Genomic DNA, 25,157 nt, shown 5'->3' with positions numbered 1-25,157 from the left:
TGGATGGGGGAGGATGAGTCTAATAATGTAACTTCTAGGCCGTTAAAGCACTACTAACTCCTTCGCCTTATTATTCCAGAGAGGTGCTTACCTCAATACTTAATCATCAGAGCCCACGCGCAGGGCATGGCAAAACAACCGGAGCCGACGGAGGGCCTACTGTAGTTACTTGGCTCATGAGCGAGGAAGAATCCAGAAGAAAGCGATGCCCGCCCCAAGGTTAAGATACGGCTCTGTAGTGCGACTTGTTTTTTTTTTCTTCAATTTTCGGTATTTTTCTTCTTTTTATACGTCGGAATCGATGTTGGGCATTTTTCGTCAATGCTTGTCTTCTTTCAATCCATATCCAGGGTGATACGGACTGCTCCTTGGGAAATAATGAACCCCGGAGATCTCCAAGCCACAGGATACCCTTGAGAATGCCCCACTGCTGCACCGTAAAGCCTACCTGGGTAGATAGTAAAACCTGCACCATACTCTAGAAGTAAGAATCGACGCCCAATCAAGTTTTCCGTCTAGGTCGGCCTTAATGATCAGGTTGTCGCTCCACACGACGTGTCACTCGGCTTGAAGGTTGACGCGGCGTACTCCGGGACATAAGGAGTCTCTTTATGTTAAATACTCCTTGTCAGCGGAGGGGATGAAGCTTCCTCGAGGGCGGACGAACTTCAATCGCGCGTGTCATGAAGGGTATGTTGCCGTTCTGATTGTTTATCCGGGAAGGTGTTAGAACGAATGTTCCTGCGAAGTAGACTTTTAGGCTGGAAAGCGCTAATTTGGCACGGGAATTCGGCGGCCAAGGAATAATTTTCCAACCAACCCCCCTGCCCCTCCCAATTTCAGCTTATTCAATCCAACGCGGATCATTCCCTGCACGCAAAGGTCGGAATCTGGTCGCATCGCACGTGGCAGGTACTACAGTACATGATTTTTCGGGAGAGAATTAATATCCTCTTGGATTAGCCTCCATCAGATTATGATTCTACTTTGTCACTGCGTGAGTGTCAACGGGCTTCCTCTCTTCAGAATCTTGCTATGCAGACGCCGATATGTATTGTGGTGATGAATCTGGGGAAACTAGACTATCAAAGCTGCAGCTCGAGGGCTGGACGGCTAGAAGACGTGCTCCGGGCCACAATGGAATACTGCACGACCTGGCGTTTTCTGAGCAAAGTTCAGCCATTGTTATGTGCTACTAGCTCTGGACAGATACCAAAGCGACCTGGAATCGTCCCAAGAACCGGGCTTTGCTAGCTCGTCATTCTCCCCAACATCCTTCCCCAGTAGGAACTTAAGCTTACCTAACTACCTCGCTCCCTCTTGACCTAGGAAATCCACCCCTCGCCACCTCATCCTCTCTTGACCGAAGGTATCATCCACCATAGAGCCTAACCAACGGCCAACCTCTTTTCCTCTCACCAATCAAGCATCCTGACGCAGCGGCAGCTTGTCACAAGTCAACTTGTACGAGTGGAACTCTTCGTTTCCAGCCCAGAGACAGCCGACGGTATCCCTAGTCGTGCCGTCGTAGGGGTAGTCGTCGCAGACAGGGCTGCGATACGCCGTAACTGTGTTGACATTTGTCAGAGAACGAATCTTTACTGTCATTCGAGAGGAACATACTGCGGCAGCCCTCAGTAACCTCCAGCAGATCCAGACCGCGGATATTGCTGTTCAGAGGAAGACAGATGTCGGTGAGGGACGGATAGACTAGGCTCATGCCCATGGTGTGGCCTCCCTTGTCGCCGCAGTCGGTGATCCACGACTGGAAGGTCACGACGGGGAACCGGTTGTCAATTGCCGAGCACACCTCCGCGGCGACGGGCGCGGCGCTGGTGTTGGCCCCGAAGAGGACGAGGGCCACTACAGAGGCGAAGGCGGAATGGAAATGCATTCTGTTGGTTGAACTGTTGTTTCTGAAGAGATGTCTTCTGGAGAGGTTGTGGTAGGGAGCTTTTGAGGCTAAGGAGTGAGCGACAGATGGATGAGCTTGTGTCGATAGCTTCAAGATCGGGGCGAAGGGTGGTTGATGAGGGGAGTTTATATACTTCTTAAGACAGACATCATTCATGATGCCAGAGGCAACCAGATGCTCTTGGAAGCGACATTATAATCCCTGATTCGTCGAGTAATTCGTTGCTGAAGACTGGTCGCACCAAGTTCATTGGAATACCTACCTATTGCTACCCGCGATAGTACCTAGGTATTGAAGGGAGTTGACTTGCAGGCTGTGTTGTGAACGACGCTGCGAATGTTGGCGGCGTTTAATTGCACGACGGAGTCAGCCGTAAGTGCTAACTGGCGCCTCCGAATCGGATTTCGACTAGGCCAGTCTGGTTAAAGGGCCTCGCATCAATTAATGTCGAATCGGCCTCAAGTTAACCTCGCACTAACGAGTGGGCTTATCCGGCGGGTGCCAAGGTACTAATTAACGTCGAATCAGGTTTCGACTGGGCCAGTCCAGTGAAAGGGCCTTGCATCAATTAATGTCGAATCAGCCTCAAATCAACATCACACCAACGAGTGGGCTTAATCGGGTATCGGCTTGGCTAGTTTGGTTAAAGGGCCTCACATCAACCTCGCGCCAACAAGTAAGTTTATCAGGCTTGACCTGGTGTGGAGGTAAGGACGCCGAGGTACTAACTAATGTCGAATCGGGTTTCGACTGGGCCAGTCCGGTTAAAGGGCCTCGCATCAATTAATGTCGAATCGGCCCCAGATCAACATCGCACCGACGAGTGGGCTTATTGGGCTTGGCCCGGCGCGGAGGCAAGGACGGTACTAATTAACATCACATGACGTTGCCTCTGCCGCGTCAAGCAAGTGTCCGGCCCAGTTGTTTTCTAGATGGTCTAAGTCTTTTTCTACCGGAATCTCTCATGTTACCTCCAGAGCTGCTGCAAAACTGCCTTCCCTCAGCTACCGATTACCACTACCCACGTTTTGCAGACCAAGACTCTCCTCATCAAAATAGTAGCAAGTCTAGACATGTCTGCCCGCAGTAGCAATCAGCGAGGCAGGCTAAAATGGGCATCCGAGGACGATTTCAACAAGTACCGACAGACCATCACGGCACTGTACCACCAGCACAACATGACCTTGCCTCAAATCATGGCGGCCATGGAGAGCAAATATGGGGTTTCGGCGACGGCGAAGATGTACAGGACGCGCTTCCGTCGCTGGGGACTCTGGAAGCACTCGTCAGAGTCGGTCCCAAATTGCCGGCCCCACGCCTCGGATGAGCTGCAGAACGAGGAGATGGTGTATCGCGCCCTGCGGGGCTACTATGACGGCGCCTTCGCGACGCGGCGGTGGGCATTCGAGGGAGACGGAGACCAGCTAGCTGTCGCGCGCACAGAGCAGGCCATGCGCGCCGGGGAGGAAATCTACAGTCGCTTCCGAGCTGCCGTGTTGATGTTAGAACGGCCGTCGTGTGGCAACAACGGCGGCAAGACGGGCGACTTTGCCCAGGGGGTACGTCTGATGCGCATTTCATTTGCCGAGCTGCCGCGATTTCTGTGTTCTAGCTCAAGTTGCGAACCACCCCTGCTGCCGCTCTGGATGATGTACATCATGGCTCTCTTCCGCGAGGCATCGGTGCGAGACTTTCGGCCTGTCGAGAGGCAGCTGCTCCGACACCTGCACGAACTTACCATGTCGCCTACATATCCTGGACGCCCTCTTCACCCCACAGCCCTTCTCTGGCACGCACTTTGGTTAGGAGTAAAGAGACACAAGTCTTCTGCTCACACAGCCATGGGGCGGCATCACTTGGGCGTGTGCGCAGCCATCGCCGTCGAACGCTTCTCGCAACACATCGGCCCTTTCCACCCTCGGACAGTCGAGCTCCGCGGCCTGGCCATCGGACTAATACATCCTAACGGTGAGGGCAACCCAGACGACAAGACGCCACAGTTCCGTGACCTGCTACACGGCCTCGAGGCCCATCACCCCGTGTACGACCTCCGCCACATCGTGGCCGTGTGCTGCTGGGCCAGCCACTACCGCCACCACGGCGCCAACCAGAACCGCCGCGACATGCTCGAGGAGGGCATCTCCCTGCTCGAGGACGTACTGCGTGACCCCGCCAAAGCGCGCGCCATTGACAAGTATCCTGAGGGCGCGTTCAATATCTATTCGCTGCTGGCCAACATGAGTTGTAGATTGGACCGTTTCGATGTGGCTGAGCGTAGTATCCGCCACGCCACTAGGCTGGCCCGGCGCCATTGGGCCGCAACGGGCGAGAGCGGGGATTTGTTTGAAGGACTAAACGGCCTCGAGGTGATTTTGCGCGCCCGGGGGAAGGTTGCTGATGCTGATGCCGTTCAGGAGGAGCGCAAAAGGCTTGTCCACGATGCGCTGGAGATGGTGGGCGAGAAGGAAGATTCTGTGGAGGGATGATTGTTGGCATCAGTGAAAAGGTGTTTTGGTCGTGGAAGACGTCTCCCGACCCACCAAAGAAAGATAACAATGTCCAGGTGACACCATGCCCTCTCTCTTCTCGCAAATTTTCATACCAGTCAGTAGAGAGGAAGCCACCTGGCCCTGTGTGTCGTGGAAGCGTTGACCGGACACTAAGAAGGGCCTCTTCCTACTTGTCGGGACGGGCTACCCTTTCTCTTAACCAGAACCTCTACTCTGGATCGCAGACAACATGCGGCACAGTTAGCCGTCCAATACCCCAGAAAAAGCGCCAAAAAATAAAAAATTAAAATTAAAATTAAAAATAAAAAATAAAAAAAAGCTTAAGCTAAACGCCCAAGCTTCGCACAACTTGCCATAAAGAAGCCAATCCAAAGGAGTGGGTTGAACCCAGCATACCCGGATCATCGGCGTTGCTGTGAGAGCGGGATCGGCAAGATAAAATCCCAATCTATTTCTAGAATAGTGGATGCTGCGGAATGGGTAAGAACCTGCGCAGCTGGGGCCGATAAACTGATACGTTTGTCTCAATGATGAGTAATACGTTTATTATGGTGCTACCCTACCCTACAGGGCCCTACCTGTGTACTTTTTACTTGTCGTCCCAATTCTTCTTGGCCCATTGGCTGGTCAAGCAAAGACGCTAAAATCCCCTTGTCCCCACACTTCCCCGCAAACCCTTTTCGTGATTCAGAAGCCCCCAGCCAGATTAGGCATCGTCGAATGTTCTCTCCGATTGATGTTGCGTCGCAGCCCTGTACGAAGTACTTCGTACTGGGGCCTGGGCAATCACAATGTTGACCGGTGCATGGGTGAGGGGATGCGGGACCTGTGTAACAATCTCGAATCCTGCTGCTTCCACAAAGCAATTCTTGCTCCTCACATGTTTCCTCTGGCGAATCACAACAAAAAATACCGAGGTACTTCGTACAGGACGTATTGGTGTTAAGAAGACGTGGCCCGCCTCTCGGTCCTTCCTCCTCCGGCCCGCTTCTCGCCCACCAAACAAGGACCATGTCGATCCTTCACCCCTTGCCTCGTCGTTTCCTTGGTCGGCTCGGCCGCACCAAAATTTAGGCCATTTCACAAAAACGCCCCCTTCTTCTTTCTTTCGCTGTTGCTTTCCTTTGTCGACCTTTCCCGAACATCTTCCAAATTAGCCTGAATGAAGCTGTCTCTCTTTGCCTGCAGGTGTCATCTGGACAATATCGGCGTCATCCAGAGTCCCGCAGATTCGGATTCGGGGAACACGATGAATTTTGCAAGGTCGAGGTAATTGGCATTTTTCTTTTCGACGGACGCCAAGATGAAAAAGTCCCATCGATACTTGATCGCCGCTTGCATCGCCTGGGCAGCTCTCTTGTTTCTCTTTCAGTCGGGCGACGACGACTCCTACCACTCTCCGCCACCTCGTCAGCAGACCCAACAGACTCGACCGCAGCTCAATCGACCCGACGCCGCCATCCACGACAATAAACTCCACCACAAACCTCACAATGGCGCTCCGTCGTCCTTTCCCGATTTCTCCATCACAGATCGCCCACTGATGCCTCCGGACGATCCACTCTGTGCCCAGCTCCCCGGCCGCAACTCTAACATCACCCTCATTGTCAAGACAGGCGCAACCGAATCCTTCAGCAAAATCCCCACTCAGCTCCAGACAATCCTGCGATGCGTGCCCGACGTGCTCATATTCTCCGATATGGAGCAGACCATTGCCGGCGTTCGCGTGCGCGACTCTCTCGATACGGTTCTCGACACCGTCAAGCAAACCTCCGACTTTGACCTCTACCGGGCGCAGAGGGAATGTCTGGTAAGCCAGGCCGATTGCACCAGGCACCGCGACAAGGGAAAGGAGGGCTGGAATATGGACAAATACAAGAACATACACATTGCTGAAAAGGCGTACAACTTGCGACCGGGACGCGATTGGTATGTCGTTATCGATGCGGACACGTACCTTTTCTGGACGAGTCTCGTGTCGGTCTTGGGTCGACTTGACCCGTCAGGGAAGCTCTTTCTGGGCAGCATTGCTCACTACAAAGACTTTCCTTTCGCGCACGGCGGCAGCGGCTACGTAATGTCGCGTGGCGCATTGGACGACTTTGTCGGGGAGCACCCGGGTATTGGCAACGCCTATGACCAGCGGGTAACAGAAGAATGCTGCGGAGACTGGATGTTTTCCAAGGCTATGATAGAAACGTCAAATATTGGGGTGACTCAAGCCGTAAGTCTTGGCGTATTATGCCTAGCGATAGACATGTTTTCTTTCCCTTTTTGGGGCAGTCGAGGCTAACTTTAGCTCTGTAGTTCCCTACCATAAATGGGGATAAAGTTTGGAGCATTCCCTTTGGACCCACCCATTGGTGTCAGCCCCTGGCTACGATGCATCACGTCGACAGCGAAGAGATGTCTCTCTTTTGGGAGTTTGAAATCAGGAAATATCTTAGAAGCAGGTCCACCAGTAACGCCGAAGCGAACCCCGTTCTAATACGAGACATGTACGTCGAGTACTTTCTCCCCAAATTCACCGATCTGCGCGAAGACTGGAACAACGTGAGCGAAGACTTCATCTACCTGAACCGCCCGCCGACAGACAACGAGAAGTGGAAAACGGTGCCGATGGAACGAAAGGCCAAGTTTGAAAGACTCGCCCATGTCTCTCTCGAGAACTGCAAAGCAGCCTGCGAGAAAAAGCGCGGATGCTTCCAGTACTCATACCACCCAGAGGGGAAATGCGCCCTCGGCAAGTCGTTCAAGATTGGATACCCGACTAGGCATGAAGAGGATCCGGCGATGCGGCAGACCTCCGGATGGCTGTCGGACAGGATTAAGGATTGGGTCGAAAAGCAAGGGGAGTGTGACACGATCAAATGGCCAGGTATGAAATTACAACAAAATATTTCGACGGGCTTTTGAGGGGTTAATTATGACGTGGATGACCGACGAACCCGAATCCTTGATGCGCCCTCGTATCTATTGGACGTCGACGCGGTCACGGAGAACACCATGAGCTCTAATGCCTGAGAATTGGTGTCGAGGTCGCCTGCAATACGCAAGAGGAGACTCGAACACTAGCATCAGCTTGTATTGGGTGACATCGAGGCGTTTTAAGAAGAAGCCGTCTGGGCACTTCGATTCGTTAGCGATTGAGGGATCCAAACATATCTTACATGGTGGGAAGTGGTAATTATGAATCATGATGAATCCTGTATCTGCTGCTCTTTGGCATATGTATTCTTAATCTCCAAAACTATTACATTGATAATAATAGCATGGTGTTATACCGGACGCTGTTTTGGCCTTTTTCAGCCTGCTTGCCGAAGACGATGTGTGGTCTTGACTCGGGAATCGCTCGCTTCTCGAAATAGGCCCAGCTGCCTTTTTCGTCACGGCATGGCTTGTGCAAAAGTAAACATAGACTTTCATATTCCAGACCTCAGTTTATCTTCCTTCCTTTACAAATCCATGGGTCTCGCGAGACACGTATCTGAGACCTGGACAGTCTCATGTTGATTCTAATGCAAGACAGTTCGACTTTCGACATGATTGATGGGTCAGCGACGCGTCGAGGGCAAGTTCTTTCAAACTCAATAGATCCCGTGCTTTTCCTTACATTAGCGTCTGGGCTGGTAAGCTGGCTATTGTCAATCCACCAAAACTAGAATCTTTTAGATCTGTATCACGACTCTACCTCGATTCTGAAGCATCCCCATCCCCAACCTCCGTGACATCTCTGTCGACCCAAAATGATTGGTTAAAAAATGTACGACGCTGCGAATTTCCCTTCCCATAAATCGAAGCCAGCATTTTGGCGGAGATAGTGGGGGTTATTAGTGCAGCATCGCGTGTCCGTGATATTTGATCTCGGCGAGTTCGGAAGGTGGTCTTGGCGAGAACGGGATCGATGGGACTAATTTAGATACAACACCAATTGATGACATTCCAGAGCACCCACTAAACCTGAAAGAGCAACAGTACCAGGTTCCCCATAAAACAAAATTTGTATCTCCACCTTAACAGCAGTTGATCTTGGTCAATCCCTACCTCAGGAAAAGAAATAAAACGATAGAAAATTAGAAAAAAAAAAAAAAAATCGAATACGTTACAACAGCATCTGATCTTTTTATCTATTTATAAGTAGTGTATTATAGAAACTATTATCCTCTGCCGTACCTCAGTAAGGAACTGCCTAAGGGTAATGCTGGCAGGTCCGAGATGAAGTGTTCGGAAGGTTAACGCAGTGTAAAATTGCTGTATCGTGGATGTACTGGGGGCCTGTGGTACCTTTTTCAGGTGTAGTGATCATCATCTGGAAAAAAGTGGTCATTGATGTTGTATCCAGTCTCATAATTAGCCCGGAGCTAATGTGCGATTTCGTTTCAAAGAGTCCATTGCATCTCCAGTTTCTCCACTCTAATCTAGTTCTACCCTGCCCGTCGTAACCTCGCGTTACTTCCTGGATAAAGATCGCCAGGCCTCGCCGTAATCAACGCCATCATCATGGACTCATGATGCCCCGATTGGCCAGAAACGGTGCGACCACTTCCCGTGCCTTGATCTTTCCGAGATATTTTTAAAACCATGCGCATTAACGAACCAGGGATCAGGGCTCGCCAAGAATATGTTCAGATCAATAAAGACCGCATATAACCAACGCGTTCGTCCGATCTTCGCAATGCATGTAGACCAGCTCTTGCTTCCGGACTCGTCGGGCGGATATTTTGCATTTTCGTGAACTTTGGCCATTGTAGCTGCAGGCTCTCGAGAAAGGCTGACACTCACAATTCACAACCAGGAGCCACCAGTAACGATCTCGTCGACACTATCCGGTTGCTCAAATCACGATGCGTCTTGGTCAAGTCGGCACCGCGTGTCTCTGGCTCGCGGCACAGGCGGGGGCGGCCGCCACCAATTTCTCCTCCAGAGTCGATGAAATCCTTTCCAGGCCGACCTTCGCCGATGCCACCGTCGGGGTCAGAGTCTACGACCTTGAAACGGGCGACATTGTGTATACTCGGAACGAGGATTCCCCGTTGATTCCCGCTTCCAACCAAAAACTCCTTACTTCCGCCGTCGCCCTCTCCAAACTGGGTCTCGACTTCATCTTCGACACTGCGGCGTTCGCAACCTGCGCCGTGAATAGGAACGGCGTGCTTAACGGAGATTTATGGCTGGTCGGGTCAGGCGACCCCTCGCTAACTTCCGAGAGGTTGGCCGATCTAGCGCGGGATCTAGTTGCGCGGACAGGGTTGAAGAGGATTACGGGGAACGTGTATGGGGATGGATCGGTTTTCGATAACAAGTTCCTCGGCGAGGGCTGGTCAGAAGACGACGAGAGCTTTTATTATTCTGCTCAGGTGGCTGGACTCAATACCGATTTGAATGTGGTTAGTGTCACTGTCTCCCCTGGTCCTGCCGAGGGGAGCGCTGCGACTGTGAAAGTAAACGGCGTGCCGGCCGATGAAGAGCTGTACGTGGATATCCAGTCCACTATCGACACTATTGCCGCCGGCGGCCAAAACAGTGGTGTATTTGAACGGCTCCACGGTACCAACACGATTATCCTCGGGGGATCCATTTCGGCGGACAGCGGCCCCATAACCTTTCAAATCACAATCGACAATCCCAATGCGTTTACGGCTTATCGCTTCGCTTTGGCCCTCAACAGAGCCGGCGTGCAGGTCCCGAGGTCCCCAACTAAACCAGGCAAGGCACCCCGCAAAGCCGTGAGGCTGGGAACCTCAAAATCCGAGCCTCTCTCCTCGCTCCTTAAACTGTTTATGAAGCCAAGCGACAACATGTACGGCGAGGCTCTTCTCAAGACCGTTGGACGAGCGGAATATCCCAACCAGCCGGGCAGCAGTGCATCTGGTGTGCAGGTGGTGAAAGCGTTTCTGGAACAGGAGGATATCGACTCTGCTGGCGTGTCGACAGTTGATGGATCCGGCTTGTCAAGTTTGAACACCGTGACTGCACGCTTCATCACTGACCTGCTGGTGCACAATCGGAAAACGTTTACCGGGGAGGAGTGGAATACTTATTTCGACGCGCTTCCCATCGGAGGTGTCGATGGGACGTTGAAGGACCGGTTTGTTGGCTCACCTGTTGCAGGCCATGTGCGGGCGAAGACGGGTTCGTTGACTGGTGTTTCCTCGCTCTCGGGATATCTTTCGGCAGAAGATGGCAAGGAATATGTTTTCTCAATACTGATGAATGGTTTTACTAGTACGACAGAGGCGAGAAAAGCTCAAGATGACATAGTTATAGCGTTGTACTCATGATCGTTCTATCATGGCAAGGGGCACTGCGAAGTGGTCTGTCGGCGCAACTCGCATCTAGACAAAAGTATGAATAGTACACATCTGCAAATGACACTAGTTCAAGTGGTCATCATCGCCGGTTGAAGGTTCCACATCACGAAATAACTGTGATTTAGTGATAGGTGGAGGTTCGAATTGTTAGTAGAGCTATGGTAACGACTTCACTATACCTAGAAGCGGCCGCCTGGTGATGTGATGAAAGTAGAATTAGAAAGTTGTTCTGGATAGGTTGTACTCTTTCTTACGTTTCTTGCCTCAAGGTGTCCGGGACGTTAACTATCATCACACAGGATTTGCACTTGACATTTTCGTAACCAACTGCTCTTCTCGCCACCAACTTCAATATTGGGCGTAATTTCCATCCCCAACAAGCTGTTTTCTTCGACAAGGCTTCGGAGACAAGCGTGAAAATTCAAGCGAAAGTGGCAGCCTTTGCCCCCATGGCGTCGCGATGAGAGGAATAGGCAACCCAGAGTGCGTACAAGAGCTTTATCTATTTCAAAAGTCATGAATGCTTTCCAGTCGGCGCCGGGGGTGGCGATTGTTGTCGAATTGTCAAGCGGTTTGCCATGATCGGCTACTATCGAGCATTTGAGCAGAGCCTTAGGCATGCAGTTGAATCCTCCCGAAGTAGACAGTACAGCTACCTCACAAGGAGGAAATGGAAAGGCGGACAGGAATTCGCACGGATAGATTGGCGGAACCAGATCATTTGGTTGCCCAAGACCGGGTCGACGAGGTACTTCGTAGTACTAATCCTTGGATGATGACCCCGGGGTTATTGGTCTGGTTTAAATACCCCAGAAGGTTGGAATTTTGACCAGGAGCGTAGTGTCGTAATGGACCATCCTTTCACCCATTACCGACAAAATTTAATTCGCTAGACATTGTCTGGCCAAACTTCGTAATGTACCCTGGTGCACTAGGGACCGATGCCGCGAGTCGCGGACCGTGAATCACGGTCGGCTTTTGGTGCTTGTTGCAAGGTGTGGTGGAGAAGCTGAATTGAAGACACGAAGGAGTGGGCTTCGTACTTCCCCGGATGCTCCTTCCTCGTTTAGGTAATGCGCCGTCCAATCACGAGTAACACTCTCGAAGCGAAGCCTGTGCTGCATGGCGTAGGAAGACGTAATTTCTTCATCTTCAGATGTTGGTCTCATACTTGATCGGACGGTAAGTCCACTATTTTGTACACCAACTTTGTCCACGACAAGCCATTAGCTTACTTTGTGCCTTCGTCGGCAGTGAGTCTCTCTCATAAGTCCGTCTCATCATCCTCATCCTCATCCACCACACCCACGCTCCCGCTCGTCTCATGGATGGCTGCCCTTAGCGTGTCGGACAGGGGGTAATAGAATCCATATCATTGGACAAATTACTGCATCCTTCCGATAGTCTTGATGGGGTTACTCCACTCACGACCCCCTATCCTGCTCCCATCCACATCTCTCCCGGTGCCCCATTCACCATAATCCCTACCTTCAGGACCCAAAAGAGATGATGGTTGCATCCAAATTCCGAATTCCCTTGTCATTTGGAAAAAGTAGTGGACCAGACAAGGATATGGAGAATTATCATGGTTGGGGGACCTCCAAGCTGCCAAGGATGACGACCCCCCACTCTTGCCGGGAAGGCATCCCTCTCTCCATATGAGGGCCTCTCTTCCCAACGTGAAAAGGAGGAATCGCGGCGTTGTTCCTTCTCCCAACTGCGAGTTCGCCTCCTTCAAAATGGGCTGGCTCACATACATCTCCGAAAATAAATGGCTGTGGGTAGCCGCCGCTGTCGCCGTCTTCAGCGCTGGCAAGATTCGACAATACTATCGGCTCCGGAAATTCGGGGGCCCCTTTAGCACCGGCATGTCTGAGTTTTGGCACATTCGCGCTCTTTTCAGCTGGAAACCTCACGACAAATACAAGGAAGTGTGCGACAAATACGGTACGAAGATTCTGCATTTCCGATTCCCTGATTCCTCAAATCCTCTGTAGGAGGGTTCGATCGAGAGCGGCTCTCCTTATTTAATATCTACTTTGTAGGCTCCATCGCCCGTATTGGCCCGAACGACCTCGTAACTTCGTCTCCGGAACTTCTCTTCCACATGAACTCGATCCGCTCGCCCTATACCCGTGCCGACTACTACTATCTCGCCACGCGTTTCCAAGCTGGCAAGAACCATGTTTTTAGCGAACTCGACGAAGAAAAGCACAAGCGCCGGAGACAGCAGCTGGCTGCGGGGGTAAGTCTCCTTTCAATCATGGATCAATACGGTCGCCCCTCTTTTGTTTTGAGGATTATATGCCTAATTTGCTTCGCCTTCGCTACAGTATTCTGGCAAGGACAATTCTAGGCTAGAACTATCCATCGACACGCACATCACTGAGTTGATTGACCTCGTCCATAGCAAATACCTGTCTACAGAATCCCGGGCGAACCCATTCGACTTTGCACGCAAGATACAGTACTTCACGCTCGATGTCATCAGCAACATTGGCTTCGGCGAGCCCTTTGGCGACCTACGCGCCGATGCTGACGTCGATACGTTTGTCGAATCCGGAGAGATAGGTCTTGTTGTCAATGCCGTATCCATCGCTCTCGGGCTCACGAAATTCATCCACACTCCCATCATCTTCAAATTCCTCGGTCCTTCTGAGAAGGACAAGGTTGGCTTGGGCAAGTTGGTCGCTAACGCCCGGGCCGTCGTTCAAGACAGGCTCAAGCAAGATACCGAAAAGCGCTCCGACATGATTTCATCTTTCTTCCGTCACGGACTCGCGGAGGAGGATCTCGTATCCGAGACCTGTCTGCAAATCGTTGCAGGTTCCGACACTACCGCCTCTTCGCTTCGTGGAATCATGCTATACCTTTTGACGCATCCTCGTATCTACAACAAGCTCCGGGCTGAAATTGACGCAGCCATTCGAGACGGACTTGCGCCGCCATCTCCTGGGGTCATTTCGGATGCTCAATGTCGGAAATTACCATATATACATGCAGTTATCAAAGAAGCAAATCGATTGCACCCTCCCGTGACGTCACAACTCCCCAAACGTGTTCCCGATGGAGGAGATACCGTTGTCGTCGACGGACAGCCTGTTTTCCTTCCCGGTGGGACGCACATCAGCTGTGCCATCGTGGCTCTTAACAGACGAAAGGATGTATTTGGCGAGGATGCCGACGAGTTCCGACCCGAGCGGTGGCTTCTAGAAACGGACGACGCGAAGCTAGCCCTCATGAATCGAACACACGAGATTATCTTTGGGTATGGGAAAAACCAGTGTCTTGGGAAGGCTATAGCCCTCATGGAAATTAGCAAGGTCCTTTTCGAGGTAGGCTATCGCGAAGATGATCCTTTTTCTTTGTTTTTGAACTTGGTTTTGATCTAACGTCACATTGAAAATACAGCTGATACGGAATTTTGACTGGTCACTGGCCAATCCCGCCGAGCCCTGGACAGAGCACAATTACGCTGGACTTTACTCCCACAAGAATATGTGGGTGCTCGCATCGGAACGTCATCAAGAAACATAAAAGACAGTTTACGAGTATGAATTGCTACCTTGTATTGTAACATGCAGAACCGAGAATGGAGGTGGGTTATGGCTTTCGCAAGGGCATGAAATAGACTCACGGAAGTCTTGTCTTACTTTCGGGACTATTATAGCCTTTGCCAACCTGTAGAATGGCTAGTTAATAAGCTGCAAAGATACGAAACTCTGTTTTCGGACACTTCTCCTAGTCCAAGGTCCCCGAGACTACTGCCAGGAGGAAACAAATGAAATCACCCTAGTCAGAACTTAGAAGGAGCAGTATTGAGATGGAGATGCATGAGATGCTTTCTGTCTTTTCTAACACCGTTTGTCCAGTGAGAATAATACGCCAACATGTGCAACATGTGACAACGGTTACCTGAATTAGAGCTGCAGCAATAATAACAAGGAATTCCTTTTGTTTGTTGTACAAACAGACATGTTATGTAATGGGGACAACAAACGCGATGGAGCAAAGGCAAAACAAGAACCTTTCCAGTAGTAAAAGCAGGTATTGTTGCCTGCCGAACGGTCATAATCCTCTCCACCATCCCTCCCCAGCCATCATCAAGAGGCTAAATCCGTTCCCTCTGCCACGAGTTCCACACTTTAGAAGACTTCAACGCAACACTGCCGCGATGCCTCCAGTCCGCAAGGGAAAACGGGTCCAACTACATAAGGAGCTCGATGCCTTTCTGGATGCCTCGAACACTGACCAAGCCAGCATCGACGCGATTTCGAAATATCTACAATCTCGAGCCGATGAATATGGCACCATCGTGGAAAAGTTGCTTCCCGCCGACGAGATCGAGGAACGCCTGCGGATCGCCCGCAAGATCCAAGCGGAGATTTGGGATGGGATTGACGACGAAAAGCTCAAGGATTTGACTCGATTGACGGTCCTCCAGCTCGCCATCATCATGACTATCCCACTCGAGTATCTCAGACAGAATGTCTCCGACAGCCTACCATTTGATGCGATCCGCCGTCTTGTTCACCTCTGTACGTTGAACGTCCCAATATTTGACCATTCATGCCGACGAACGTTTATTGACTATGTGGTAATCCAGTTCTTCGTGCACCAAGATATTTTGCGTCCGAGGATTATTATTCCCCTCCGCCTGGCGATTCCGGAGCGGAGACAATCCCAGAGAGAGAAATGATCAAACAAAACCGCGATGAGGGATTGGAGGTAGGGTCGAATTATCCCCATGCTAGGCTTCCAGCTAACATCTTTGTTTCTCTAGTGTCGTAAGCGAGATGGGTATGGTTGTGTCCTGGGCACCGACGGTGACGAGGTCTGCCACATCGTTCCATTTGGTCTCAATTCGTCCAAGTCGAGTTTTTACATGACTTCTCGGGCCAAAGCAGCCCACATTCTCCTTCCAGGGCCGGATTCGAAGCGCCGATTCCAAAGCCTCCTCCTAGCCCATCTTGGCTGCTCGGATAAGGTATGGAATATGCTGGATATTGATGAATACATGCAACATGCGTGGGCTAGGGCCAGCTTTGCCCTGAAGTGTGTTGGTGTGGTCCCCGAAACCGAACAAGACTCCGCCGTCCAACTTCAGTTTTACTGGATGCCGAACTCTCAAGCTTTGCCGCATGGCGCCCAGGATCTTGACGCAGGTCAGGGCGAGGGAGAGACGAAGACAGGTGACTCTGCCTGGAAGCGAACTGTTAACCTTGACATGGGCGAAGGTAAAAAGTTGGTGGAGGATTGGAAACAAGGAATTTATCTCAGGGAGCTCGAGGTGTTCGAAACTGGGGATATCGGCTACGCTGAAGGGCACCCGCCCGTGAGTTGCCTCCCTCATTCGGGTGGCATATTTCCGATTATAGTGACTCCTGCCGACGCTGAAAAGATGAAAACCATGCTGGACATCCAATGGGCTTGCATTCAAATCGCCACCATGTCCGGCGCGGCTGGAAGTGCCGAGTTTCTCGCTGACGATACTTTCAACGAGGATGCGAGGCCCGCCGAACTTCGGAACCAACATCAGGTTCATCCGGCCAAGAGGCGCTGCCCTTCCAATAGAGGAAGCAGTGGAGCGAATCCGACGCGAAGCCTTCCATATCAGCTAGCCGAGGACTTGCCAAGAGCCCTTCCGACGGGAAATGAGATGGAGTGGGTATTGCCTGAGAAGTAGGCCAGTTTCTGAACCAAAGACGTCACGTCGTGTGCAGCTCAAACAACCCCCAAAAATGATCAGTTATTTTCCTTTCTTAATTGTAGTTCTTAGCTACAGCTTTCGAGATCGAGTGATAAATTAATAAACCCGCTGTTTCGCCTCCTCTTTCTTCCTGCCCCAACGATTAAGTCGAAATGTGATCAATTGTCGTACTGACTATTCCCTGTGATTCGATGGAAGGCACCACGTCGGTGACGCACTTGAGAGCAACGTCAGTAATAGTCCAGCCACCATTTGGCTCTACCGTCTCGCAAGGCGACGCTGGACAGGATTGCGTCGGGCATACAGTAATGGTTGGCGTCGTTGGGCAGCGGGCGTTGAAGCCGGGGATGCGGACCTGTTCCCCTGTCACTGTGCAGGGCTCCGCCGGTGGCAAGAACTGTGGACAGTCAATCCCTGGGCGAAGCGGTTTGGGGGACGGGCATGAGTCCGAGGAGGCCGTGATCGTGCGAGTGTAGGTGCAAAAGGGACATGGGGGCCGAGACTGTGCGGCTACGAAGCTGGCAGGTGGCCTACTTTCTGTTAGCCCTTGCGAAACGACATTGTCAGGAGTTTCATTTATTCTGCTCTTTGACAGGTTCTGCTAGATTTGGGGTAGGACTCCCACGAGGATCAATTGACGCATGTGACAAGATCAACTTGCAGAGAAGGTTGGGCTACGTCCAAGGGCTAAGACATACCAGAGAAGAGACAAAAACAAATACACGAGGAACTTCATGTCTATGGCGATAATGGAATGCCCGGCGTTGCGGTGTTCTTAGCAGACGATGAACCTTGATTCTGATTATTTAAAGAGCCATCAGAGTTGGCTTGCGCTGGGGGTTGAAGAGGGTGGGAAACCCGTAAATTATATCCGAGATTCTCACGTCTGCAGCCAGAAACCGGGTCGGTAGATTTAATGATGAAAACAAATTGCTTACGGGTCGATATATTGAACCTGCCAATATCAGCGAATACCAATGGCTTCCACTGGATGGGCCTCGGCCGGGTACTTTCGCTTGTCTTTTTGTGGAATCCATGTCACATCGGCGAAATGATTCTCTTGCCTGGGTGTCTACAAGGTAGACGATCGATGCCGACCGTGGGGAGTGAATAGCCAGAGTGCCACTGTAAAATTCTCCCTTACATGCCTGGCACCTTGGGCTGATTCCATACGAACTTCGACGTCGACGTCGGCATAATTATGCCAATTATTCCCGAATTTATGTGAAGTCCAGTTCACATATTGATGGAAGTGTGAGCAAATACGACATCTCGTATAACTCTTCAAATCATTAACGATGTACTGTTGTCTGCCAATTACTAAATATTAAACATAAACATTCTAGCGCATGGTTGCAGTTGCGGCCTGGCGGGGTCGAAGAACCACTCTCTGGTATTTTCCTCTCTCTGCTTTCCTATCATTGGCCTCGAGAACTGCAGTCACCAAGAGGACCGCCAATGTGGATGCTTGAGCAAGAACTCGTGCCTGGACAAGCTTCCTAGCAGCCGTGGTCGTCTTGTCCCTCCGCATACGCTCAAGAACAGTCGTCATCGTCGCCAACCATGTTGCTCCTAGGATATCGTATTGGTGGTCATATAGCCAATCCTTTGCCTGCTGCTTCTTAGGCTCCTGCTTGCGAAGGATCTTGCGCTCTTCGGCCGCCTCATCTGGCTGCGGCTTCAGTTCTGGATGTATGCGGGACAGGTAGGCGTGAGATGCTCGGTTTGCGCCAGTACTAATGCTTAGCATGCCAGGGAAAATGACAAAGGTAGGTTTTATGTAGAACGGGAGTGTTCTAAACGGGGGGTAATAGCGTTGCAGTCCCGCGGTGAGCGCTAGACCGACAGCGACCCCGACAACACCCGACGCGGTGCCTCCTCGCCATATGGAGCGGTAATACTCCTTATCTTCGAATTCGGGGATCGGGGGGGCGGTGGTAGTCATTTTCCTTGTGTTTGCCAACTGATTTTGCCGACTGATGTGGATAGTTATGCCTGAGGGTCGTATAATGCCAGCTTGTATTCGACCATGAGATTGGAATTGTCCGGGGATAAATATAATGGGAATGGGGTGGATTTCCTGTCTTGAATCATGTTATCTGCCGCTGATACATCATGTTGGAACTCAGCGAGGTTCCTTCACTGTCTATCGAGAACTGTGTCAGGAGTTTCCCACCACGGTCGGTAATACGTGGATATGATGTAAAGGTTTTGGGTTTGTTCATCTCGGGTCCAATCCTTGCCCATCGCCGTTCCAGTAACTCTCACTCCTTGCGATCTGCCAACCTGCCCCTCCGGAAAAAGCTTATGACCTATCTATCACAAGACCGGCAAACCACCTCGTTCAAGGAGGCGTTTGTGGGTAGCAAAGTACGTCTCACACGACATGCAAGTAGTGATGGAGACTGGTTAATTGTACTGCGGGATTATGGTAGGAATAGGGAACCGGTGCGGTCTCGAACGCAATGAGGGTTGCTGTCTGTGGGGTCAAGTTTCTGTAGGGATGTCGTATGGGCGCTATCCATGTGGATCATGTTCGTCATTGACATCATTGATGGCAGACACTAAACCGAGGCGGGCGACCACCATATTGAAACTGCCAACATGGTATGGACCAACGGGAAAGCTTCAGGTATATTTTCCTACGGAATCGAATGAGCAGTGTCTCTCCGACGTTGGACTGATGGAAGCTCACATCAGTGGTAGTGCAGGCTACGTGTCATCCACCGACATTCATGTACTGCCACTGGGACGCCACCAACATCATTGGGTCCTTGTGGCTATTGTGAAAAGCAGAATGTCCCGTACCCCCCACATGGGTGGATTCAATGTTCCCCGGCTTCCACTGAAACCGAATTCGGGGAGTGATACCTACACCGCTCGGCGAGCCTGACATCAATAGCACGCCGATCAATAAAGTTAGATAGCGTCACAGGCCCTTGATGTGTGGAATGCTGACTGTGGCTGGGGGACCACCTGGATGAAGAGCCGATGGCGGGGACAAGCCCACCAAGCCGTCCAAACATGTTTAGACGCTAGAGTCCCAACTCCAACTCCCACTTGTCTACGTTAACACAGCGGGAACGGAGGGCCAGGAAGTTGCAGTCAAAGATTATAAATTAGAGATATCTATACTATACACAAAGAAACTGATTTATGGCAAAATCTATAGTATGACAGAGAGAAATGAATGATTGGTGATATCACCAGAGGCGGCCAACCTCATCGAGTTGGCCGCGTCGGACATTACGCTAGGCACCAAAACGAACCGTCAATCCAACCGTCATCAGCATCCAGACAAGGCTCGGATCCAACACCAGTTCCCGAGATGATGTGGGCCAGCCTTGGCATCACATTAACCGTTTAGAGAAGGCCGCCGATAGCAATGCAAGGAATGGCGACATTGATGAGGCCGTTCTGGGTGGTCTCACCGCCGTGGCAGCAGACGGCGGTTTGCTTGCAGTGGCTTCCGAGAAGGTCGCCAACGCCGATGACTATGGAGGTTCCAGAATGTTAGCAGGAGCATCTAAAGTGCAGATGATATTCACTTACGGCCAGCAACGGAGAGCTTGGAGCATCCGTTGAAGAGACCAGCGCCGCCGACGAGAAGGCTGGAAAGGAGACCGAGACCCTCGAAGGACTGCTCGTCTTCGCAGCAGTGGAGCTCGAGATCGTTGCCGCAAGCATTCTCGGCCTGGACGACGGTTACATCCTTGCCGCCATTACCAGGGTTGGTGGGGGTAGTAGGGACCGTAGTAGGGACCGTAGGGGTGGTGGGCTCGGTGGGCTCGGTGGGAGTGGTAGGGACTGTGGGGACGGTGGTGGTGGTGTCGGGGACCTCGTGGCACTGGCGAGAAGCAAGGGCCGAGGCGGCGAAGAGGAGGGTGGACACGACTTGGAAACGCATTGTCAGTGAGGAAGAATTAGAAGTTGAAAATTCAACGGCGAAAGTTAAGAGAGATTGGAGGCGGGTGGTTCGGGATGAGGTCGAGAAGATGAGGTCGGATGACTGGTGTCTAGTGATTGTCTGATGTGATGCTGATCCGGAATGAAATCGAGAGGAAGAGAGGCGAGATCCTCGACCTTATATAGATTTACAATCTAGAATTCTCCGTTGATCCAAGCATGGTTTAGGACTCTCGGACGGGGACAATAGGACGGGCTCAGGGTTGTCAAGACACGCATAACGCCCTACCAGGCTCGAGACACACGAGACCAAGGCTGCTAATTTCCCCTGTCATTCAACAGAATGGAAGCTTCACCTACCCGACTGGAATCCAACTCATGTCCAGAAGAGGTAAGTATCTCTGCACATCATAACCTCGAAGTGGGCTGTCATCCCCAGACCTGCATACTCCCTTTTGCTACTTTTCTTTTTCTTTCGACTAGTTTAGGTGGACGTCCAGTCACCGGATGCCTAGCTGTCAGGGCGGACGTGATGTCGATCACGATCTGTCGCCGGGCTGTCCTCGGCGTTGCCCCTTGCCTAGTGTAGGGCGGAATCCTACGTTATTTTCGCGGACAGGCTAAGGATGGCTCCCCACAACCTGGAGTCTGCAGGTACGAGCTGTTCCTGACCATATCACACTCCGGACAAAAAAAAAAAAAGAAAAAAAACGGCATGGGTTTGCCGTTAAAGTCCGAGGTTAATAATCAGTTTAGCGTCACCGGGGCGTCGGGAAGATCGAACGTCTTTCCTCTCGTTCTAGTCTAGTGTCTCGAGGATCTCAATGGTACCTGAGCTGTTCTCATCAATGAGTTTTTACTACCACTTTCTGCTATCATTGGAATTCACGAAGAAAGTGCAGGGAAGAAAAAGAAAGGGTCAAAAATTTACGATAGCAGACTGCATGATAAAAATGGACTCCACGTACGATCTTTGCCCTCCTCGTCGATACTAGTCAGAAGCGGCAATATTCGGGCATCATGTATTTAAGGGCTAGAAATTTTTTTCCTCTCCATGGCGATCCTTAACCTAATGGGAAAAGGAGTGTGGAGTCTGATGACCTGAAGTCTGCATGTTGTGTGAGATAGTCCACTTCAACTTCGTAATCGAGGATTGAATGGATCAATTGATGGAGCGCGAAAGGATTGTTGACTTGGAATCTTGCTCAAAGAGGGAGAGATTTTCTGTCCTAGGATTCGGACTCGATTCATCGAGTCGAGGATCGCCAGTGCGTTCATCTCAAGCTGATTTAGAGAGCTGAATCCCCGATGACTGGTCAATGCATTTCTTCAGCCTCACCTCCAAGCTAAAGATCCGACTGCTTCCAGAGTCTTGCTGGAAATAGTTTATTAGAATCAATCAATTGATCAATTGGGCAAGCCCTGCGTCTGCATGCCGGATCATCACGGATCATCACGGATTATTCCCAACTCTTCAGAGTGGACTGAGGTACTTCTCTGTGTACACTCGAGAGAAAAATCTCGAGCCTCGAACGTCGGCCCCGAGCTTAAGCGATATTATGTACACTCCACTCGTCTTCCTCTCGGAAGTGGTTCGTTGAGACTCGAGAGTTGAGAGGGTCGAATGATCACCTGATGTTGGATACTGGCGATGCTCGTTATTAGAAAGGCCCCGTAGAGATTGATGGTGCGGGTACCTGCATCCAGTCAATAAACATTACTTCTCCATACCTTGCGGAATACTACACTACTCCATAATCTTCCAGAGGTATTTAATTTAGAAACAGTAGGAATGCTGCATGTATCTTCCCACACATCAAAACAATGGTTACTGGCTAGAATACTTCAAACCCGGGCTCTCAGCATCTCGTGTCCAGGGTCTGGGCGGTGGTTCAAGTGCACGCGAAATGCCGAGGTCTATCCTGCATCTGCCACGAAGATGTACCAACTAATGGTTCAAATGTGGTAGCACAGGCACATTGATGAGGAAACGCGTCGCGACGTATGTAGTAGTTTACCCCATTGCGATTTAGTTCGTGTCACTGGCCATCCTATCATAATCCCCAGATTTCGACGTTTCTGCTCTGTACTATTTTGTAGTGGCTCGACCATAGCACCAAATACAATCGTAAGCCGGAGACTGTCAGTTTGCCTCCAGAAGATGCATAAAAGTCCGTCGAGTTCCATTTAGTTAACGTGCATACATCCAAGTCGCGCTCCCATGTGGTTTGTGTTTGCATTGGACGTCAACAATTTAAAATGCGAGGATAACGCTTGCTCTCGAAGCTGGATGGCAAGAGGCCGGCATTTCAACCGTTGGAACCGTGCGCTTCTCCACTTGCATCATTACCCCTTGCCCCCTGTATTCGCCGTAACAGCTTTCCCAGCTCGAACAAGGGTCTTTCCGCCTTAGATCTAGGCCGCCCTTCGCTGCCTCTCAACGCTAACTTCCTCCCAGTACACAGGTAGAAATGACGACAATGACTACAATACAACATATTTCATTCCGGTGATTGTCTTCGCGTTTAGAGCCGCTGTCAGTCTCGAAGAGCTTAGTGCGCTCGTGGTTCCGTATGTCCTGAGATTCCGATCTTGGAAACACGCGAGTTCAATTAAACACAACGGATGCAAATAGCGGGTGGCGTGCTGTGTGGTCTGACACCAGCGAACTTGGGAGGGACTCCAAGCCCAAATTTTGAAAGCTGACCATTTCATCCAAGCCTAGCGGCCAATTGTAACGGCTACACTACCCATTGCGGACCAGTTCCACCAGATACAGTCTGGTAAACTAGCCTAAGGAGTAGTTTAGTTTACTTGTCCAGTGCCCTATAAGATGCGTTCGCCGATTGTGTCAGGTGGGCGTAACTACCGGCAAGAAAACTGAGGCTCACCGTAGGGCTTTTCCCGATCAATCAAGGCCGTCTTTCGGGATGGGGTGATCCTGCCTCAGATGCCCTGTGTGGTGCCATCATCCACTATTATTAGTGCACGACTCGATGTTACTCTCCAGGAATCAGCCCCAGAACCAATTCTCCAGTAGCTTCGTGGGCGGAAACAAACCGCACGCCTGGAGGATAATATTTCGTAGGTAGTTACGTCGAAGATAATCCATCAAATACTACAAGGTTTCGAGCGGGGCATATGGATAGGGTGAAATTGCTGGCGAGAGGCGTGCTTTTGAAAGCGGCGAGTGTCAAGCCCCCATCAACCATAGCCACGACATCTCTTGCCCACATCCAATCCCATCTTCCTCACCGGTATCATTATCGTAGTTTGGTACTTATCTGTGCTATCTCCACTGGCATCCGGGTATACTATGATCAGTGCCACTGTGTGGTATCGTTACCGGAGCATTCTTCAATGTCAAGCTGGGTTAGTTGACCGGAGGTGGTTGGCTTGAAGCGGAGGTATTAGAAAAATAGGTACACTTTCAGCATCAGTTCGTTGAGGCAAAGTCCCCATGGGAAGCTTGATCTGCGGGAGATGAGAGGTGCAGGTACTCCCACTGGTTATATGACGGAGATAGATGGTGATTTTCAGCTTACGCTTGACACGCTGATTGCTCAGTCTCTAAAGGCCCTGTAGGTCTTGGTAGTCGTCCATCGAAGCACTTTGATACATGGACCAGACTTCTAATCCAATAATACAAACTTCCCTAGGTCCAGGGAGAAGAGGAGGTTCAGGAAACACATGTGTCTTCATAAGAATATTTACCATGCACCGAATGTGGTGTGTTAGTAGGCGGAGGAGAGGGGCAAGGTTTGCTGCCGCGCGAGATCACAAACCAAATAAAAATATACTCAACTAATTTACAGCCCTCGTTGCCGCTCACTATGCTGCAGAGGGACGTCTAAAACCCTTTCCGATGTTAGATGTAACATGCGCTGTAAGAGGAAGATCAATACTGGTGGTGAGCACAGCTGTAATTGACATATTACAACCTCAGTCGTCCCATGCCCTACACGACACCAGAGCATTAGCTTGGGATTGCGTGCGAGACTCTTCGGTAAACCCGTAAGGGCTCTTAGAGACAGCCAAATAAATACGCACCTCTACCAGCGGCTCCACCTGCTCGTTTTTCTCTGCCGCCGGATAGATCGGCGGTGAAATGGTTGCCTCATTGCCTTCCCAGGTAAAGAAAGAGACATAATGGGACTTGTTTTATTGTCTTACGACAGAGCATTTTGTTATTACCGGAAAGATGCAGGCGTAGCAAATTTTGGAAATACGACTAGTAATACGACTAGTCTCATTCTGTTGAAAATTGGATAAAGGTCCGAGACAGAGGACAGTAGGGATGGTCGAAGGACGCGAGTAGGCCACAAACACGATGGGGATATAAGGGTCTTGTCCTGCTACCGAAGCTATTTTATGGGGTCTTGTTGCGGAGAAAGGCTGAGTTCCGGACCCAACGAACACTGTAGCGATGTTATTCAGCGGGCCCAGAACAGCTCCTTGCACTTTTGCCTAGCATCTCACAGGAAAACCTACAGTGCAATAGATCTGGAACCGAGACGAGCAATCCTTTCACTCGAAGCCCCTGAATAACCCCTTCCCTATTAGACTACCTCAGCCAAAAAGCCCATCTACTCATGAACAGTCAGGCAAAAGGCTTCGGGACATTATGACAGGTGAGTTACCGTTGATTGCCACGGGCTGAAAAGCATTTCCTAATGTATTAGATATATATGGAGATATGATTGCCTATACCTCTTAATACCCTCTGGGCACGAGCGTTCCATTTAGAATTCCGAGTCTCCCTCACCAGCTAACCTCCGTTACGTGATGTCCTGCGCTATAATTCC

General features: G+C 50.8%; 5 protein-coding genes and 2 pseudogenes across 5 annotated transcripts; 4 read left to right on the top strand and 3 right to left on the bottom strand.

The window, feature by feature from the left end:
• Positions 1-1,422: 1,422 nt before the first annotated feature.
• SAPIO_CDS6351 (uncharacterized protein) lies at positions 1,423-1,894 on the bottom strand (the record flags this gene model as incomplete). The annotated part of the gene is made up of 2 exons (XM_016788475.1): positions 1,423-1,568; positions 1,624-1,894. 2 exons carry the CDS (start codon positions 1,892-1,894, stop codon positions 1,423-1,425), a joined length of 417 nt encoding a protein of 138 aa, XP_016641909.1.
• A 1,094-nt stretch (positions 1,895-2,988) lies between these two features.
• On the top strand, positions 2,989-4,401 carry SAPIO_CDS6350 (annotated as a pseudogene; the record flags this gene model as incomplete).
• Positions 4,402-5,728: 1,327 nt separating this feature from the next.
• SAPIO_CDS6349 (uncharacterized protein) lies at positions 5,729-7,341 on the top strand (the record flags this gene model as incomplete). The annotated part of the gene is made up of 2 exons (XM_016788474.1): positions 5,729-6,649; positions 6,733-7,341. The coding sequence occupies 2 exons, from the start codon at positions 5,729-5,731 to the stop codon at positions 7,339-7,341; spliced, it is 1,530 nt and encodes a 509-aa protein (XP_016641908.1).
• Positions 7,342-9,269: 1,928 nt separating this feature from the next.
• On the top strand, positions 9,270-10,686 carry SAPIO_CDS6348 (uncharacterized protein; the record flags this gene model as incomplete). The annotated part of the gene is made up of 2 exons (XM_016788473.1): positions 9,270-10,557; positions 10,652-10,686. The coding sequence occupies 2 exons, from the start codon at positions 9,270-9,272 to the stop codon at positions 10,684-10,686; spliced, it is 1,323 nt and encodes a 440-aa protein (XP_016641907.1).
• Positions 10,687-12,475: 1,789 nt separating this feature from the next.
• SAPIO_CDS6347 (uncharacterized protein) lies at positions 12,476-16,422 on the top strand (the record flags this gene model as incomplete). The annotated part of the gene is made up of 8 exons (XM_016788472.1): positions 12,476-12,683; positions 12,734-12,981; positions 13,070-14,071; positions 14,148-14,236; positions 14,321-14,334; positions 14,921-15,274; positions 15,343-15,464; positions 15,520-16,422. 8 exons carry the CDS (start codon positions 12,476-12,478, stop codon positions 16,420-16,422), a joined length of 2,940 nt encoding a protein of 979 aa, XP_016641906.1.
• Positions 16,423-17,788: 1,366 nt separating this feature from the next.
• SAPIO_CDS6346 lies at positions 17,789-18,391 on the bottom strand (annotated as a pseudogene; the record flags this gene model as incomplete).
• Positions 18,392-19,809: 1,418 nt separating this feature from the next.
• Positions 19,810-20,353, bottom strand: SAPIO_CDS6345 (uncharacterized protein; the record flags this gene model as incomplete). The annotated part of the gene is made up of 2 exons (XM_016788471.1): positions 19,810-19,940; positions 19,999-20,353. 2 exons carry the CDS (start codon positions 20,351-20,353, stop codon positions 19,810-19,812), a joined length of 486 nt encoding a protein of 161 aa, XP_016641905.1.
• Positions 20,354-25,157: the final 4,804 nt, after the last annotated feature.

Source organism: Scedosporium apiospermum (genome assembly GCF_000732125.1).
Source record: "Scedosporium apiospermum strain IHEM 14462 chromosome Unknown SEQ_SAPIO_0102, whole genome shotgun sequence".
In the NCBI taxonomy this organism is placed as follows: Eukaryota; Fungi; Ascomycota; class Sordariomycetes; order Microascales; family Microascaceae; genus Scedosporium; species Scedosporium apiospermum.
This window is presented reverse-complemented; position numbering and strand designations above follow the sequence as displayed.